The 21,128-nt window shown below is 35.6% G+C and overlaps 1 protein-coding gene across 1 annotated transcript; it reads right to left on the bottom strand.

Moving 5' to 3' along the window:
* Positions 1 to 5,576: 5,576 nt before the first annotated feature.
* LOC114534161 (dual serine/threonine and tyrosine protein kinase-like) lies at positions 5,577 to 19,538 on the bottom strand. Its single transcript, XM_028555712.1, has 7 exons — positions 19,333 to 19,538; positions 12,495 to 12,793; positions 12,276 to 12,416; positions 10,225 to 10,547; positions 7,444 to 8,577; positions 7,051 to 7,324; positions 5,577 to 6,264 (listed from the first exon to the last, which is right to left on the bottom strand). The coding sequence occupies exons 1-7, from the start codon at positions 19,514 to 19,516 to the stop codon at positions 5,860 to 5,862; spliced, it is 2,760 nt and encodes a 919-aa protein (XP_028411513.1). The 5' UTR covers positions 19,517 to 19,538; the 3' UTR covers positions 5,577 to 5,859.
* Between the last annotated feature and the right edge of the window lie 1,590 nt (positions 19,539 to 21,128).

The following is a 21,128-nucleotide window of genomic DNA, read 5'->3' as shown; positions in this document are numbered from 1 at the left end:
AAGTTGCAAAGTAATACAGTGGTGATCAAAAGTCTGAGTCCAGTCGATAATTTTTCTTATAATTATTACAATAATTTACAATAAATAAATGATATCTTGTGAGTTGGAGATTGGATATGTTGATCTGGACTTGTGCATTTTATGATGGTAATGCCTCCTATAGACATCTCGTTAATTCTCATGGTATTTAAGTTGAATAGGAAATGCGTATTATTCTTTTTGTGGACCAAAGATGGTAAAGAGAGGGCCAACAATGAGGGGCGCAGCCAGCTTGATGATATTGTCCCGTTATGTAAATTTCGAGTATTATAATTATTCATTTCCTTAGAAATTTATCAGTTGTTTTCAGAGTCAATTAATGAACACCAAAATATTAGCATAGCGGGACAAATCGTCAGCCTGGTTACGCTACTGCCAACAATGATGGGATGCTTCGAAAAAGTTGTGAGAAACTAGGATGAGATTATATGTATCAAACGAAAAGTTGGAAACGTTTTGTGAATCAGGTTCGTATTCAATTAAATGAAAATCTGCGATACCAAAGGCAACTCCTGCAAAGGAAAATGGAAAGAAAGCAGAAGGAAAACCAGTGGCTGTCTTTAATCAATGGTGGAATAGAATTGAAACACTAATGCTAACAAAACTGGTTCACTTTATCCCACTAAAGTCAAAGCTGTTTTGAAACGTAAAAAAGGTCATAAAAATATTAGAACAGTGCCAATTTATGTTAAATCCTAAACACTGGAACGACGGAATTGGTTTTATTTAGTTATAAATATTTTTACCTCGGAGCTGAGCCTCAAATAAATAAAACTTTTCAGTATTAAACGTTTTGCAGGCTATAAATATAAAACTTAATATAAAAAATCAATCTAAAATAAACAGTCGTTATTTTACTGAACGAAATACAACACTTTCAGGTTCACGACAGACCCAATTGTCTTAAAAGTCTACCATGAAATTTTTATCAAGTTAGCTTTATTACATTATGAGTTATCTTTTCCCAAAATAAACGGAATGAGAATTTTAGTTTTAGAAAAAAGAAACGAAAAACGTTTTGCATATATTCATGAATTATAGAGGACAATACAATAGAACAATGAAACGACAGATTAAGCCAATTGGACCCCTTTTGTTTGCTCAGGGTAAAACCTTGATTGATGAAACTTTTCGTTCAATTCTCGCGTTCTTTATATATATACTTTAAGAAAAAAAATTCAGGATAGATTAGGAGGACATAAATTATAAGTTTCCATCCCTTGAAATTTTAAAAACAGAAGATATCGTGATTTTTGTGTATAAGACCACCTTAAGGCATTCAAATTAAGATATTCCGTATTCACATCGTCAATAGACCTTTCTTATAATGACGTCAAACGCGGAAAGTCTGATGTTACATGAAATTTGATTGGCTCCACAAAATTATCGAGCCAATTAAACTTCGTGTAAGATCAGTCTTTCCGCGCTTGACGTCATTATGAAAAAGATCTATTCATTCAATTCCTATCAAAAGCTTGATTTTCATAGGGGGTAATTATTTCATGAAATTAATCCACGCTTTATATACGCAAACAAGTTGTACGAATGAATAGGATTAGAATATATATATATATATATATATATATATATTAATATATATATATATATATATATATATCGATAAACATTTTCCTGGCAAGCATAAATTAAGCAAGATTTTTAACAGAAAGAATGTGAAAGTCAGCTACAGTTGTATGAATAATATGGCATGCATCATAAGACGACACAACAACACAATCCTTAACCGTAAGCCGAATTTGCCTGAAAGAAACTGCAACTGCAGAGTTAAGACGTGGTGCATGCCTGACCAAGAGTATTGTTTAAAAAGCAGATATAACAGCAAATGGCCACGAAACAAAGCACTACATCGGCATGACTGAACATGAATTCAAAACAAGGTACAATGTCCACAAGCAATCATTTAAACATGCAAAATATGAAAACTCTACTGCATTGTCAAAGTACGTCTGGAAGTTAAAGAAATTGGATGTTGAATATTCTATCAAATGGTCCATTTTGAAACGAGCAAAGGCATACACTGCTGGATCGAAACAATGCGCCCTGTGTTTGACGGAGAAGCTCTGTATTATAAACGCTAACAAAGGCACTCTTTTAAACAAAAGATCTGAATTAATTTCTAAGTGTAGACATGAAAACAAATTTTATGCTAGTAATTATAAGCCAGCGTAGACGCCTGCCTTTATTTAGTCTGATGATCGCCTTTGAGCGTGAAACTCCGAGTTACTGACGGTTTTTAGTTTATAATTTTAGTATTTTAATATAAATGGATTTCTCGTTTTAACAGTTTTAACTATTTTATATATATATATATATATATATATATATATATATATATATATATATATGAATATATATTATATTATAATATATATATATATATATATATATATATATATATATATATATATATATATATATATATATATATATATATATATATGTATATATTACAGCTATAGCTTTTTAGAGCCGTTTTATCTAGGGTTTTTGATATATAGTAAACAACACAAAAACAAATTTAATCGAGTTATACATAATGCACAGTAAATTTTTAAATACAACAACAGTAGTTCATAGTTCATAGATATAAACATTAACCATCTTTGTTGACAATGCATGTGACACAACTGTAGAATATAGCTACCCTGCAAGGGTAACTATCAATTTAAGTAACTTTTTCATTCTATAGTCTACAATTACTTTTTATTTGTGGGTCAGCTTTTTCTTAGTATATTCCCTTTTAAGCATACGGAATTTCTTATGAGTCATCCTCATGCATGTGGATTTTACTGTGCATAGGATTATTTACCGAAACATGCATGCATGTGGTATAATGTATGGTGGTGTATAATTTTATACTTGTTGTTCCCCAAGTTCCAATTTATAATTTCTAAGCACACGAGATTCAATGTTCATTACGCTTATACTTAACACGTGAATAATCCTGAATGCTTTAAATCACTTTATATACTGACCTATAGTCATCTCAGAGTATAGTCGTCGCCGACTGTTTTTCTCAATTCTGTGACGAAACGTGTAGCTACAAGGAAAAGTCCAACTCGTCGTCAGACATTTCATCTAAACTTGCCTTGATAAGTTCATCGTTCGTTGCGAAAGCTGTCATTCCTAAAAGACACGGCATGATTCGTCGTGGTTCGCTATCATTGGAAGGTTTAATACACAACGCCACTTCTTTCGATCAATACGATAAAAGCCATGCAGCACATACATTGAGAATTTGAGAATGCGTCGTGCTTATTCGCCTCAAACAAATCAACATCGCTGAACGAACAAAACAGCACCTTTCATTAGGATTGAAATTGTGCACGGAAACGTTTTTGCGCTTTTCATGCGTGTCGAGGATTGGGTCTTTCATCATCTATTTGTTTCAAACAGTACAACTACAGGGTGTCCCAAAAAAACGAGTCTATTGAAATCACCCATAACAATGCCATTGTTATAGAGTTTGAATGCCCAAGCACTCTGTTGGGCCCACAAGTGTATAAATCAGGGTTGCCATAAGCATTTTTATGCATGCATATGATGCAGTCAAATTTGCTTGTTCGCAAAAATGATATTTATCAACAATATTTACAATTTACAAATTTGGATAACATTATTTAAATGTACATCTCAAGGACCGTGACCTTCGATTTGTCCCCTTTCTCTAGCAACACAACGCATTTAGCATTTTATAAGATGCATTAAATCCCCACGGGCTGAAATTCGTGAGCACGGCATTCAAATTTGAACAATGAGTGATTTCAATAGTTTTCGTTTTTTTTGGGACACCCTGTAGTTCAAATCAAAGCTGAATTGACTTCGAATGATAGGAAAATAGGTGTGCCTCCGTATTATAATATGTAAATTTTTCCAAATTGATAGCGTGTAAGACTAGATGAAATACTAGACAAAAGAATGTAATGACGTGTGTCACATAATTGTCGACACAGCGACAGACTGCAAATAAAAGGTATAAAGGGTCAACAAAAGCAAATTCAAAAGAAATTATTTATGCTAATGCCTTATATCATGTACATAGTTTAGTTCAAGTTTACAATATGATGTAGGTCTAGGGCATTACAACAGTAATTTACGAGTAAAATGTTTAATTAGGCATGCGCTGTAACGATTAATTAAATACGACAATGGTGGGTAATATAATTATTTAACAGCATGTGCACGAGACGAGAAGAATTAGTGATAATCAGTGGCGGATCTACAGCTGTGCAGACTAAATGACTACAGCTTAAAATCGGAATCGCATTCAGCAGATTTTAATGTAAAAATATTATTATTTTCAAATCTATAACCGATAGCGTTGTTATTAAGATATTTTGAATTTAAAATTAAGCTGTGTAATTTATTCTGCAAATCCCTAGATCCGCCATTGGTCATAAGTCGGGCAATTTGGGCAATTTACGATAAACTCACTAAAACATAAAAATCTGATATTACGCCACTCGACCTCGTCTATAGAATTCTGACCTGCACTTCAGAATCTCGAGCCTCGACAAAAACCTAGACTCAGCTAGCAGATGGCGTGTTGCACCATCTTCGTCTTTTTGCATGCAGTTAGACTTTCAGTGGCTTCGCCCTCATCGTATCAAACTAATCTTAAATCATAAATAGCATCGTGACTTTATATTGCACGAAATACTGCGCCATTCCTTCTATAAAATGGAGTTATGTATCAGCTAATTAGCTCGACCACGCAAAGTCGACCCCTTTTCTCATTATAGATAGTGCAAGCAGCTCACTTCTAACGGAATTTATTTAGATTAATTATTATTTGAGATATCACCTTTGCACCTGTTACAATATTGGTATACATTATATAAAATATAAATTACCATTACATGAAGACTTCACGAATACTAGCCAAGACTGTTTAGGACGAAAACGGAATGGGCATGGGTCAAAGAGTCACAGAGTTGGCGCAAAATGCAGCAATTTTTTGAACTCACAAAATAATAGTCTCCGTGCAATTTTTTCATTGTAGTTTGGAAAGGTACATTATACCAGTTAAAATTAAAGGTCTAAGCTACATTTGCTTAAAAGTATTCAATAAATTATATATGTGTTTTGGAGAAATTATCAGTAAATCTGTATAATCACATGGTGCAAGCAACTCAAGTTGCTTTTATATATCGTTGATTAATATCTTTTTTGGACAATCAGGGTGTATAAAAACGGAATCTGTGCATCAGCCTGGCTAAAGTTTTCCTACTGCTGACAGAAATAGGCACTATATCAAGAGTTCATTTTTACATAATTGCATAAAATTAATTAGCTAATTTGCATTTCATCTATTACACAATCACTTTCGATTTGAGATGAGGCACTTTTTTTCCGACCATGCTAGATCAATAGCGTAGTCATTTTGAAACGTTTCGCTAATCGAATTTTTTACTTTAAGCATTTCTAAAATCATCCCAATAAAGATATACTGCTTGATGTTTTATCTTGCTAAATGGTCATTTAATTAGTTACATATAAAGGCTAAAGGTTTAGTTATATAAAAGGTGTTAAAACTTTTCTTTTGATCATAAAATCTGAAAACAGTGATGACTTTTGCTTTTATCACGCATTTTATTGTACATGTTAAAGGAGTTTTGGATGAAATGCAAATTATACAAACACGAGTTATAAGACACTCCTGATGCCACAAATTTGTGGAAATGTTAAGGGTTTTTTTACAACTTCAAAAGATATTGTTTGTCTCAGCTCGGTAGACTGTTGAATATATGTTTTCATTGAAGTGCTGTTATGCAAGAAATCAAAGTTATTCACGATGAACTACGTCGTATGACGAACTAAGATGGCATCCAATTTAGCTACACACTGGTCAGCAGGTAAACGCTCTAGTTGCTCCGTTGGCCAACAATTCCTTATGAGTGATACGTACTCTGGAATTGTCACAGTACCTGCTTCCGTCTTAATTTTAGGTCGGTAGTTGTTGGAAATCCTCTCGCTAAATGTCCTCAATGGCAGATTGTGAAGCTCACTGTAAACTACCTCACCATACCACATCTCCCACAAGATCAGCCCAAAACTGTAAATATCAGCACTGGCATCACAAATCTCCGCTGCAAATATTTCTGGGGCCATGTACAAGGGTGTTCCAGCTATCGTCCCTGTCACTTCTGTTATATTCTTGGAAATACCAACATCAGCTATTTTCATGCAATTGTCTTTTCCAAACTGCAAAATAATTCCAACAGAGATAATTAATATTCACCAAGTGCGAAGGGGAAATGTATTTCTAGCTAATTAATTATTGGATAATGTTAGGCAAAACAGCATGATTGTTGCTGGTGGGCAAATAAATTATTTGCCGGTACCTGAGAAAGAACTGAATAATCAACCATTCCTCTTTTAAACTTAATTTATTATTAGAAAAATTTACAGCTGAATATTACATAAAATACAAGGTAAAAAGTTGTTTTCGGCATTTCGAGTGAACTTTTTCGTCTGGAAATATGGAAGATTTGCTTGTATTTTCATACAATCTTTCATGCAGTGCACCTATATCAATATGCACTGGCATTCAGTGGCTATATGGGAAGTATTGAATATCAAAGAGTTTAGGAGAGGAACTTGCTTCTTTTTATTGCTGGTAAAAACTCGATCTAGAAACTGATCGTTTCTAACAGGATAATGACCCTAAACATACAAGCAACACCGAAGGGAAAGAAATATATAAATTTCCTCCTCGATCCAGCTGAATCATCGGTATGTTGGGTGGTTTATGTTTTTTTAATTTTCTTTGTTTTACGTTGTTATATTGAAAAAAAATCGAAAAACATTTACACTAAACACATTTTTTAGAAAAAAGCCGCCTTCAAACAAAGCAAATATCAGTCTGCGATAATTTTTATCAACCCGAGCAATATGAAAAATATGACGCCCACCCTTTAAACGCTCAGTTTGACCTTGCGCGTTGAAGCCATCTATTATATACGTCGGTTAAATGGCAATAAAACTTACTAGAATATTTTCAGGCTTCAAGTCACGATGAACAATGCCTTGATGATGCAAGTAATCAAGTCCCACTGCAATATCCTTTCCTCTTTGGAGTAAGGATTGAATTACTTCCGATATATTTTCTGGTGCTCTGGCCGGGAAACACTTTGGATGTTTGGTGAAATAATCCCTCAAACTTTCTGCGCATAATTCCATCACGAAGACAAACTTCAAACCATTCTTGCCAGGGCGCAACGCTCTTCCATAAAATTTGACAACATTTGGATGGTTCAGTTTTCTGAAAAAATTCTTAACTATCAGTTGAAGCAAATATATATCGTGCGGAAATATTCAAATATGATAAATTCGGGAAGATATCCCAAAATAATTTTAATGTTGATCAAATATTTACTGTACCTTAACATTTGCTCTTCTTCCAACAACATGGAGGCATTCTGTGTTGTTAGCACTTCTTTACAAACTTTTACAGCCACGTTTAATGACCCTTTGCCTTCTGAAATCATTTTTCCTTCGAATACATCCGCAAATGATCCATGACCAAGTGACGACTTTAGATCGCACTCCAGATCGTCAAAGTCGACGTCACTAAGCAACACATCATTGATGGCAAAAATGGATAATTCGCCTTTGGTGTCAGAACATTTAGCAAATATTGGAGCGTATTTCTCTGCGTCTCGCAGTACCGTCATACTTTCTTCAATAAGTGCGCATATAATTAATTTGTCAGCCCTGATTATTGCTGGAATTTCACGCTCCATCTTTTCAATGTTAATGCTTATCTCTTTAAATTGATTCAAGACAAAAGACCGGAAAATGTTTTCAGCAATGCAGCTACGGCGATATTCTTCAGCCTGTTTAGCCAAGTAGTTCGCTTTATTGCTTTTATATCCTTTTTTATTACCAGCTGTTTGGATGGCGTCTTTCAACGCCATCACGCCTAGAATAGGCAGGCTAATTACACTAGCGACCAGTGCAAGGGGAAACCATATTGGAGACAATGCTCCTATCAAAAATTTTTCTGTGATTGTAAACGATGTTGCGACTTCTGGATTGTTAACTGTTGCAGGTTCTTTACTAACGTAATTTTCAACGCCTTGTATACGTACGTGAAGAAGGTTTCTTTGTTTAGTTATCTGGTCTAACAATAACTTCCGAGTATTTTCTATGAGACGATGCTCAATCTCCCACTTCGCAACCTCTTCTACGAACCTTTGCCCGATGGCGATAACAATTTTTCTTTCTGTTTCTTCCCAGGTGTTCTCCATTTCGGGACATTGGTCTTCATCCCACGATTGAAGGTTACTCTTGAAAACGTCCGATGATAAGTGTAGTGAAAGTTGATCAACTGTTTTGTTTGTCTCGTTTTTAAACCTTTTTTTCAAGCTTTCAATACTTTCAACATGTTTTTGTTCAATCATTGCTAACTTCATTATTGCTTTTGCAACAGTTGCTTTTAAATCCTCTTTTTGAGCTCTGTTGATAAGCAATTTTGTTTGAAATATCAGGCGTGAGAGAACATCATTTAACCATCTATAAAAAAAAGGGTACATAAACATAGAGAAATAGCAACATAACCTAATATGCAATAATAAGCCTCTGGCATCAAGCGCACGAGCCTTTAACAGTTGGTTATGCACCATGGATGAACATTTTTCATTTCTTCGAATTCTTTTAGCTGGAAATTTCTTGGAAATATAATACAATGCCATGCAATGCGGTGCGCGCAGTATAGTGCAATGCATTTATTATAATAAATTATAGTGCTTTCTGTCTGTTTATCTGCGAGCTCTAATCAGTACCACAAAAAGTTTGTATATCTGGTGTCTTCTACGTCAGTGATAATCCTGTCACACGATTTTTTTATGTCGTTGACAACAGATTGAAACATTACTAAATTTTTCTCGTGCTGAGGTTTTCCATTTTGCTCATTTCCCATGCTTTTAGGTCGCTAAATATGCAATTTTTATATTTTAAAAGAGTGCTCCGCAAACTCACGCATTGGGACGCTTTTAATTCGTTGGCCATTCTCCAATATTTGAACTTTTGGATTTTCGTACATTTAATTAATGTTCCTAAGCGCTAGGATAACTTTAAAAGCTAGTTGTTCAAAAGCTCGTTACCCTTGGGTAGCTCAAATTTTTACGTCAGCTTTTTTAATCGCTCAGTTGAACATGTTTTGCCATAAATATTTTGTAGTGAATATAGAAGTCTTATTTTGCAAAGTCTCGAAACGAACAGCAGTGTAGAACGAGATCGATATAAACCAAAACAACAGAGTAAAATCCAAACCATGCAAGGGTATAGCACTAACATTAACCTAGCTTTGAACAACCGGCCCAAGAAACAATCGTATAATAAAATACAAAGCAACACTAAGAAGAGGTCAGATAGAAGACCATCTCGACATGTGGAAGAATCAAAGAGACCATTTTCGCATCACATGAGGCTGTTGATCCAGATGTAACAAACAAGCTTGTTAGGTCAATGACTGGGCATTGTGCTGCAATAATGGTCTCTCATGGTGGCTGTACCAAGTGCAAGACCACTACAAGTCTTTCTACTTAGCATGTCTTGCAATACCATGAATTTTACTAACAAGTGACAATTTGACTGGGGGCCTAAAACTTTTGCACAGTACTCTATAATTATACGCATGCATCGCTGGCATACCGAATGCAAAGCGAGTAAATATTCGTTGAAAATCAGGAAGGCCAAAGCTACACAATATTTTCCAAATAATTCAGTTTCTGTTACTACCTGGACATAAAAAGTACTGTTAGCCATGAAAAAATACAACTGAAACCTAATTAAACCTTTAAAAGCTTTTGTTAATGCTTTTAGAATTGACCGCATTATTATTTATTGGAACATTTTAACGCTACCTTGTGCAGCTTTTTTTTCTGAAGTTTCAAGTTTTTTTTAACCGTCACTTACGGTGAGAGGTTTAAGAGAGTCGCTACAATTTCTGCTTGATGCAGAAGAAAAATGGGCGATGTTGATACTATGATGAATTCATGATACAATAATGTCAATGTCTTGACTTTTTCGTACCGAATAGTATTACAAATACAAATTTTATCTGCATGATTTATTTAAGTCCTTAACTTACGTCGGGCTAGATTAGGAAGGGATTCTTGGGAAACGTATTTCAAATTATTATTATTATACTATACGCACCTCCACTCAGCCTTTAGCCTCGCGGCAATGGTTTTGAGCATCATTGTTTTGATTGCGTCCATAACTGAAACAAACTGTTCAGATTTAACTCCGAATTTTCTTGCCACAACAGCGTTTGTCGTTGACATTTGGACAACCTGAGTCTTCGCATTCAAATTTGGCCATGTCTTCTTGAGACGATCGATTGTATATTTTTTGACAGCGGATTCTTCATCACTACCTTTTCTTTCTATTACGTCCCATTTATTGCAGACGAACACAGCACGTTCACAAAGAAAGCATTCAAGGGATTGGTCTTTAACTCTCTCCAAAAGTTTTAGTATCTAGGACAAATTTCCTATATTAGTGTACAAAATAGCTAATATAGGCTACTAGAAATGCATGCATCCAATAACCTATCGCTATTTTAAACTAAGTAGACCATTTCCTGAGCTAGCCCGACCTAAACATATTACAATTTTATTAAATATTAAATAAAGCAGAACAGTTCCATGAGCAACGCACACAGCTTGAGTTCGTTTTCAGAATAAATAGAACAAGACAGAGGTTATTCTAAGCCGGAGTTGCTACCACTTTTTGAAATTGTAAGAAAATTTCTGAAGATGGCAGATTTACAATTATTACTAATTTCGATCTGTAAAAATTTTCTTACAATTTCAAAAAGTGGTAGCAACTCCAGCTTGGAATAACCCCTGGGACGAGATTAGTCGGGAGTATCGGAAAACTAACCTTTCCTTAGCTAACCAGACCTACATTTATATTATGAAATGAGTCAAAACTCAAATCAGTCTGTATTATATTAATTTTTATTATATGGCTTTTTAAAATCTTGTATTCTGATTGGTTGACGAGCGGTCCCTAGGAAGCCATATCAGGATCGTGGTCTGTATATTCCGTATCTGGACCAGTATCCCGGATGTCTATTGCAGTTCAGCCATATAATAAACAGATTATTGACTTCGCTTGTTCGATCTGTAATGTGAAATATAAGACCGAGGTTTTTGCATATAGAAACGGTCAGGGCTGATATTTCACAGTACAGACCTCACGCTCGGTTACTGTTATATGTTTATGGACTCTTGCAGCTATTAATTAATTCTTGAAAATTGAAGCTTCAAACCAGTGAAATGAAAATAACTGGAACGCTACCTTCTGTCCGGATGTTGAAGCGGAAGTCACCCCTAGTCTTTACACGCAAAAAGAACACTGCCAAAACAATTTTTTTTGTGATTTCGTATAAAATTTGATAACCCCCTAATTTTTTTTAGGGTGTTAATGACTGAGTTCGTTAGTACTTACAGCCGGCTGAGACATTCTTGATGTTAGTAGAATGCATTTATTGGACCTATTTTTGGAAATGCGGAGTAAGATGGTTCTTTGCTAGGAAAAAGCGTAGAGCCTAGCGTGACAATGCAGGTAGATTTCTTTTACTCTATCAGTATCTAGAGTCACTTGGAATTAAATAAACATAAACTTATAGTTTTAAACAATGCCTATCAAGTGTATTTTGCGATGAAATTTTAGCTTTTAGGATGAAATATTGTTGTCAAAATTGCACATCGCTATAAACTTGTTCCGTTTAAGAGAATTTGTTTCCAGTCCAATCGGAAACTCCAGTCGTAATTCGTAAAACAGTTCACCTGGTTGAATTTAAGATTAATTCCATTATAATTCCATAAAAAAGAATTATAACCATGAAACAAACAAAAAAACAAACCTCTTTCAAATTCACTCTGAATCTGCAGTGACACGTACAGAGGCAGTGATCTCGCGAGTCATCCGCGAATGAAGCCAAAGGTAAAGTTCCGCAAATTTTAGCTTCACGAAAACAATCATAAGGTAGCTTTCAAGTTATTTATTACCGTTCACTGCTTCAAACCATTAAAACAGTACAAAATATTTAGACAAAAAAAAACGTCCAATTTATATACCACGCATATCATGGACACACCTAAAAATCATTACTAGTTAAAATGTTATACCAATAGGAAATAAAATAAAATTGTAAAAATTCTAGCACATTATGGTCATTAATGGGATGCATAACTCACCCGATCTTTTTGAACTCCCCCTGCATGACTGCTGTCAATGACATATACAAAACAAAACGCGGTCAGAAGATAATCATTCACAACATCATCTAAAACATTTGATTCACCAATTCCTGGACTGTCAACAATGACTATCTCATTCTACAAAAAAGGGTGAATAAATATTAAGTAGTGAAATATTAAATAATGGAGTACAAATTAAATTCATTTCTTATTTACCTTAAGCAAATCGTGAGGCCAAAATAATTTGCATTTTTTGAAGCGTGGTCCTTTTTCACGATCATCACTTTGATCCAAATATTCTCTAAGTTGATCAGGATAACTCTGTCCTTCAACTGGATCTCGTAAGATAAGTTCTTCTGGTTGTCTTTGCTCATCTTTGTAATATGCCACAATCTTCCGTACCTCTCCATATCTCAATTCACAAATAGTTGATGTGGCAGGCAGTGTGCTGGATGGGAGAATATCTTCTCCAAGAATTAGGTTGATGAAACTACTTTTTCCGGAGCTCGTTTCACCTGAGGGTAAAAACAAACATAACTGACTTTTCGTTTTCGCCAGAATAATATTATATATGTTATTTACCGGCTGCTAGGTCTGGATGCAAAAAACTGTGCTAGGCCTAGAGGTTTCGAAAACGGTTTCTGAGACCGAGGGAACAGTTTTTTGGATCCGGACCGAAGCTGCCGGTAAATAACGTGTTTATTTTTATATCTTTACATCATTGCCTTTATCAAACACAAAAAAATACAACAAATTTACTGAATAAACTATAAGAACTATAAATTCTGCAAGCTATTTTAAAATTTCAACAACTCCTTATAAGGATATCCTGGTCGGGAAACAGTCAATGAAATGGCAAATATTGTTACTATATAGCAACGGATTGATTAAAAAAACAACGTATTGAAAGGCGAAAAAAGGCGTAAAAAATCTAAACTAAGAAGTTTTTCTGGTATGTTTTTTTTATTTTCAGTCTTTTAGCCTTTTCCAGAAAGGTTTTGACACATTTTAGCCGTACGTTGCTTTGATTTTGTCGTTTTGTTTACATTTTTCACAGCGGGCCGGATGCATTTCACCCGCTACGAAACGCTTCTCAGTTAATCAGATTGCTTTATTTACACAGTTAAAAAATAAAGTATAATAAGTTTTAGGATTTCTCGTGTGTTTCTCTGCTTTTTTAAATTCCGCTTTTTCGAAAAATTAATTAATGATCTTTCTCGTTTAGATTTTCAATCATAATACTGTCAATTCAGTTTGTGCATATGAGTCCCTATAGCTTTGTTCAACATCTTTATTAATGGTCAATATTATAAGATTTCTTCATGTTGTACACGCGTAAAAATATAATATCTTGTAGCAAGTCTCTTCACAAGCTTGCAACAAGATTTGTTCGCACTGTTTGTCCCAAGCTGTTGACGACCTGGGACAACTCGTTAACAAGTTGTAACAAACTTGTTGAATCAAAGGACTTGCTACAAGGCTGTCCCAACAAGTCTGGTACAAACATGATGTGTGCACGCGTGAAAACGCACCAGTTGTAACAAGACTGCAGCAGAGTTGTTACAAGTCTGTTCACAAGCTTGCTGTTAACAACTTGAAGCAAGTCCGATGGCACTATCAGACTTGTTACAAGATTGTTCTCACATCAGATATGATACAACAACATTTCTACGAACTTGGCAGCAAAAGATTGTACCAATATTGTCACATCATGTTTGTACCAGACTTGTTGGAATGGCATTGCAGCAAGTCTTTTGATTCAACAAGTTCAATTACAAGTTTTGTTACAACTTGTTGTCCCATCTCGTCAAGAGCTTGGGACAAGCAGTGTGAACAAATCTTGTTGCAAGCTTGTGAACAGACGTGCTACAAGATATGATATTTTTAAGCGTGTAGCTCTGGCTAACCATGTCGCGCAAAATCACATGTGTGAGTGCACATGATATTGTCAACGAGAAACTAAAAAATAAGGAAGACAACGAAAAGACACAGTCTTAAATGGAGACACAGTCTAAAGGTCGCATGTCCAGGTGCGCCGCAAAAACAAGGGTGAATTTCGTTTTTGACCAATCACAGCATTTGTTTACCTTTTGCCGCTAAACCAATCAGAATCACTACTTCCGGTTTGGACTCATATTTCAACGCTAAAATCACGGTCGTGTGTAAAGCCTTAGGGGGGCCGGGTTTTTTTAATTTATTTACTTATTTTAACGAAATCCTATAAAATATATAATTTTCTAAAATTTTGCCGCTGGGATTTGCGTTTAGTCACTTAGTCAGTTTATAAATTAGCCGCATTCAATGAATGGCTACGTAAGGTCACTCATTGGAATAGGTCAAAGCGTGTTAATAATTATTGTATAAACGGAAGTGAAGAGATGGCATATATCCGCTTGACCTTTTGCCTTACCAAAAGTGCATTTCATTTTACTGCGATTTTGGAATCAAATCTGCTATGATCGTATTTCAATCAGTCCCTACATGACTATGATTTTACCGGCAGCAGTGGCCACTGCACGCTATAACAATAAGAGAGAAGTTGACTCACAGTATCGTCGTTTTAATGAGTGGGTGCCTGAACATGTTGCCACGAAGCAATCTTCGAAAGAAGATCTCCAACGGTGCGTTCATAGCTCGTTGATTGTTCAACAAAGTCGTCGTCGTCGCCGTCTCCTTCCTCTTCGTCTTCGTCTTCGCTCAACTCTCCCTCACCACCCATCGTCCCGTCGTCGTCTTGGCCAGATTTCAGATCGAAATTTTTGATTGCCTCGTTCGCAGTTATTCCCAAGCTTTGAGCTTTCGATTTCAGAAGACCTTTGCAAATTGGGCAAGCACTGATGTCAGGGAGGTTACACTCGAGATGGAACGAGTGCCCACAGCCTCGAAAAATGCGCCACAAAGGACTATCACGGTTGCATCCGACTTTATCACATTTTCTGTATCAATTATTAAAAGGTATATGTTAATGTTATAATACATATTTTATACTTATGATCCCTTATGATTCATTTGGCACTTATTTGTTTTGCTGTTTTTATCATATGTCAAACAGTTTGTTAACATATGTTAAACACTTTTCATTGAATTTATAAAACTGTAGTAAGTAGAAAGACGACTTTATTTTTATTATTATGATAGAGTCCACAATTATAAAAAGCAACTCTTTATAATGATAAAGTATAAATATGCTGAACTTACGCTGTTGGATCAGGGGGACCTTGTACTGCTGAAAAGCCCAATGGGAGAACTCGGTTGGTAACAACCATGTTTCCAAACAAATTGGGAAGTTGCCACTTTGTTGTCTCCTTGTTTTGACCACGAACTCTTGGCAGTAAGAGAGCCTAGCCACGGTTATCATGTAGCACTCCAAACTTTTTCGTAAGAAATTCAGCAGCCTTGACTTTTAAATTACTCACTGACTTTTGGCTAAAGTGGAATTTCTTGGGTGGCACAAACATTGATTGGAATGATTGCAGTTCTGTCTTACATGCATCAATTTCCTTTGCCTTTAGACTGATTTGCTCAGCATTGTCAGTAACATTTGTCCTTGCTCGCAGTAGAGAGTGGAAGTTTTCTACCGGGTACTCATCAAAAGCAGACAATGCTTGATGCAGTGTGTGGTACATGGGCCGGGTGGTTGTTCTCTTGCCAATACATGAAATGGGAGAGGACCACTAAAATTGCCTTATCATAATGGCGTCGATGGAACACCATGAACATAGACCATATGCGCAATAAGGACTTGCAATACAGCTCATAGTCATTACATTTAAATACAATGGAGTAAATGCTCAATACCAGTGGCACATAGTTATCAACAAGGTTGACCAAGGTAAGAAATTCAATATCCTTGCTGAAGCAGAAAACTGATAAAATGCTTTCTCTAACAAGTGTCCAACCACCATATAAGACCTCGAGTAATAGGGACACTCTCCATGCTTGAGGCTTCTTTGCTAATTTTGCCTTTTTTCCAAATAGGCTGGTATATAGCTGCTCTGCGAAGATAGAGTGGAAGAATTTCAAGACACATTCCCGTGAATTTAATGAGATGTGTAAAGGACCGATTAATGGCACAACATTCTGGCAATTGCTGGTAAGGAAACTTTAGTTGAATTGTAAACCAGCTGTCGCATAAAAAACTGTGTTGGCCAGTCACCCATGAATGGAGCAAGAAACTTTTCGAGGTAGATTTCCAAACCATTGGAAAGCATGTGATTAAAAGCTAAAAGAATATCTTCATGTGACTTCAGTGGCATGTGGAGACTGTCAATCAACTTTGTGTTTTCCATGCTTCTCATCTGCTGTATTTCTGTTTGCTGGTAGTCATGATGCAGGAGTCGTTGACGTTCAGCTTCAGGGCAAAAGTACTTGGCTAGCACCCAATCTGGCATACTTGCAGCATAGCACTGTGATAGACCTGCTATGTTGATATCAATTAGCTTGAACAAATGTTCACACTGAACTGGAATATGAGGCAGCAAAGGTGTACAAAGACCTTCATTTGAGACAGCATTAACATTTGGAAACACCTTTACCAACAATGTACTCATATGAACTACTTGTGTTTGAGTTTTATCCTCTGGCCGATGCTTTGTTGTATATTGTGGTAGTCGTCTATGCAGAAGACAAGAAAATGCTCCTTTTCTACAACTTCCTGGAAGAAACTGGCAACATTGTCCAAGTGTAAGGTAGCTGATGACCGTGATGCAGATTTGACTGTGCGTGGATGTGCTGCTAATCCCAGATTTCTTAAGGATGCCAGGCCTTGGTCACTAATGCCAAATTGCTGGAGAGTTCTAGCCAGTGTAACTTGGAACCAGTTGGCTCTTTGTGAGTGTGAGTACATCATTATATAAATCACTACCATTGCACGTAGTTTTGTAAGATTTTTTCTTTCATCAGACATTCTTTCAGAGCTCATCAAATTGTTCAGCCATTTCAACAAATTTTCTGCACCTACTTTCTTGCAAATTCTCTCAAATTCTAATGGATCCATTTCAGGGCATTGGTTCAGCGTAGTAGAAAAATAATTACATAACTTTTGCAGGTCTGTCTTAAAGTCAGCACATGTTTCTGCCTTTTGCTGAAGCTGCTCAAACTCGTTTTGAGAAATTAAAATGCCTTTCTCAGTTTGGACCTCCTTTTCTTCATAGGTTTTGAGTACTTCATCTCCACTCAGCTCTAATTCATCAACAAGCTTTTGGCTTGGGCTGCTCAAGGTAGTTGTTACTTGACTATCTTGACTATCTGACTTGTTGCTGTGAAAGTTGCAAATGAAGGCGACACACAATCAACAGGAGGGTTAGCTACTTCCAGGTCAATTGGTCCACTAACATCATTGTTACCAGTGCACGCCTCATTGTCATCATCAACCTCAAGTATTGGAGCATTCTTTCTGTGTGCTCGATTCCGCAGCACCTCTCGGAGCTAAGTTAAAAATGTTTACATTTTGTAACTATCTTAATTTACCTGACATTACACATTCTAATGTGAGATATTCAAAAATTGTTTATAATTATTAATATATGAGATTCATTTTGGCTTCAAAGTTTAACTGACATTGGCTTTTTTAGCATGGGTAAATTTTGTGAGTATCTCTGTAGTTAGTATATGCAACCCAAAATACCAGTGTGTGTAAACAAGTTTGGTAGGAGATATGGTAATTTGGTAATTGAATGACTTGTTTATTGCTATCTGCTGAGGTTTTTACTACTTTGGTCATGTAAAATATTAATATGAATCTTACCTTAGTTTCTATCACTTTAGCATTACTTTCATCTAAATATTTTGTGAAGGCTCGCTTGTTTAGGCATTGCCGAAGGCAGTTAGTGCAAATGTTGGTCACAGTTGGTGACTTGACTCCATGTTCACCTTTCAAAAAATTCTCGAAAGTTTTTGCCAGCTGGGACAAACCGCTTCTACGCAGGTTAATACATATAAACCCACTTTCACCACTGTTCCACTTTTCGTGAAAGTGACGATTATTGCAAACCTTTGGATATTTAGGCATTTGTAGCTCGTAAAAATTGTTATGGTGTGGAAATTTTGTTCGAAAAGAAGTTTGGCGCAAATTTTGCCGGCTGCTATTATTGGTTGTTACAAATGTTCTATTACAGAAAGCTGGAACATCTCATTCACAGGATTGTTTGCAAACAGGTTGTAATCGACAAGAAGTTGTACAAAAGGTTTCGTTTGAGACTTGAGAGATTTTTTTGGAAGGAAATTATGTGCTATAGTGTATATAGCGTGCTAAAATGACCTATTCCAATGGGTGACCTAACTGACCTTACGTAGCCATTCATTGAATGCGGCTAATTTATAAACTAAGTGACTAAACGCAAATCCCAGCGGCAAAATTTTAGAAAATTATATATTTTATAGGATTTCGTTAAAATAAGTAAATAAATTAAAAAAACCCGGCCCCCCTAAGGCTTTACACACGACCGTGATTTTAGCGTTGAAATATGAGTCCAAACCGGAAGTAGTGATTCTGATTGGTTTAGCGGCAAAAGGTAAACAAATGCTCTGATTGGTCAAAAACGAAATTCACCCTTGTTCGCCGCAAACGTTTAAAGATGTTATTTCCCATGCAAATAATGCATTATTTACCCCTTTGCAGGGGGTCGCGCGGGGACATCAAAATTTCGTCACTTTCGCGTGATTCGCTCTCGACCAATGAACGCTAGCAACGCCCAGAAAGTTTGACAAGTGGTATATAATAATTGTCTTTCGGTAAGCAATAAAAAAGTTTTCGTAACTATTGTATATGTGACCTTTTCACTCAGAATTACGTGCCTAGTAATAAGGAAGCAATTGATCCTAGTGTTATCCAAAGTAAAAGAAAAGCAACTTTTGATCAGTGGACCCGCTGAAATAGAATAACTTTTAACTCTGCTAAGAGTGAAAGAAAAATGTAAATTTGCCAAATTTTATTTTTTGTTCCAAATTTGATGAACCGGGGGGTGCAGCTGGCCATGATACTTTCGTATAAACTTAAGCAGTATTATTTAGAATTATTTTTATAATCTGGCATGATTTGCAGTAGATTTCCTACCTGCAATTAGAACAACATATTCTTTAACTTGAAGCTTATTCATCTTTAGCTGAATTTCATCAACAATGTTCTCGACAGAGAACTTGGTATTCAAACTCTTTTGCATTTTCTCGTCGCAACTTTTTAAAGCATCTTCCACCTTCTCATAGAGACTCAGCAATTCTGTCCGTTTTGATACATCCATGTTTTTCGCATCTGAAAATACGGAAAATGCCTAAAAATAGAGAAAACACCTGTAGGTAGGTAACGTATTTTTACCTTTAAACAAAATTTTTAAAAACATTAATTTCTGTCAACTTGGTTTCCTAAATTATTCTTGCCCAGGATGGACTAACCCTCATTTTTCAGAATTTTAGAAGACCTAAAATTCTAAATTATATTCTGAATTATATTATACCACTTAAATGCGCTTGCTCCCACCCAGCCACCCTTGCCACGCCCACGTTCCATGTCTACGACAAAATAAGAATTCCTGAAAGGTTGCGTGTTGACATAAGTTCGCACTTTCACTTCCCAAGCAAAATTTCTACACTTCTAACTTACTTTAGATATTTATTTTTATCAAAATTAAATTAAATGTATTTTGCTGAGTTACAGTAAAATGATCTTTTTGTTAGATAGTGTTGTCTGTGTTGATATATGTATTTGCTATATGGATCGGGGCATTTTCCTGAGAACTAAAACACTTGCAGAATCCATACGCCACTAAATCGGATATTTTTGGTGTATCACGTTTGGGGGTGACATTTTCCCGTTATTGCTGCTGTTGTGAAAATACAAATCGGCTTTGGTTCGCATATAAAACGAAATTAACGTTGGAAATACAAACGAAAAGACTTAAAAGACATCTTTAGATAAGTTAAATTTATTCCACTTTAATGTTTAGGTTAAATATCCCCTTTTATATAATGGTCCTCCGCGGCTGATTTACTTGTCGTCTTTGCGTGTACTTTTGTCACTCATAATTTAGACCGTATAATAAACAGAACATTACACGGTTCACTCGAAGATATGGATTTTATGTTCTCGTGTCCAAAACAGTATCACTCGAACAGAAAATCCATATTTACTCGCCACCGTGTAATATCCTATATATATATATGTAATAGTATATGTGACCTTCCACGGGAAAACGTACGTTAACGATATTTCGTTGAAACGGCAAAACGAACGGATAACGAACGGGTAGTGAACGATCTGTAATAACGTTTCAACGAACCCAAAAAACGTTTTGACGAATTCAGCTAAAAATGTGAACGTTTAAAGTCGAGAATACGAACGGATAAATAAACGTTCAATCTGAAGCCGTTTGAACGATTTATGTTTATGAACGGTTTTAACGAATTAGTCTGAACGCCTGTTGCGCGTATGATTGACGCAAGATATTATTGACTAATTAAAAGAATAGGAAATATTTTCAAACACGTAACATGTGTTGGCGCAAGTATGCGTGTACATATAAATAGCTATACCTTCATTTGAATGTTTAACTAAATTTATTAGCTAAACTACCTAAATCACATTATTTTATACTTTATATACATATATACATTTGCATTTTGCATCAAAATTCGGGTTTATTAATCGTTAGAAAGCCTTCAGTTATTAGTACAAATTATCATCGTTACGTCAAATTAATCAATGCATCATCTGCAACTATACCCATCAAAATATTCAGCGTGTGTTTATTTGCAACAACGTAACAGATTTTGTAAATCTCTCCACGGACAAACTATATGTATGGGTGGTTAAGGACATATAAACACATCATGCATGCATCCGTTTTATTAACACGG

This window comes from Dendronephthya gigantea, unplaced genomic scaffold (assembly GCF_004324835.1).
Source record: "Dendronephthya gigantea isolate DGI-Jeju-01 unplaced genomic scaffold, DenGig_1.0 000097F, whole genome shotgun sequence".
Classification (NCBI taxonomy): domain Eukaryota; kingdom Metazoa; phylum Cnidaria; class Anthozoa; order Malacalcyonacea; family Nephtheidae; genus Dendronephthya; species Dendronephthya gigantea.
This window is presented reverse-complemented; position numbering and strand designations above follow the sequence as displayed.

Coding starts and splice junctions, on each gene's coding strand:
- LOC114534161 (XM_028555712.1), bottom strand. CDS start 19,516: ATGGATGTATCAAAACGGACAGAATTGCTGAGTCTCTATGAGAAGGTG. Junction 12,794..19,332: donor ATATGTTGTTCTAATTGCAG/GTAGGAAATCTA, acceptor TTTTACCCTCAG/GTGAAACGAGCTCCGGAAAA. Junction 6,265..7,050: donor TGAAGCCTGAAAATATTCTA/GTAAGTTTTATT, acceptor ATTATTTTGCAG/TTTGGAAAAGACAATTGCAT.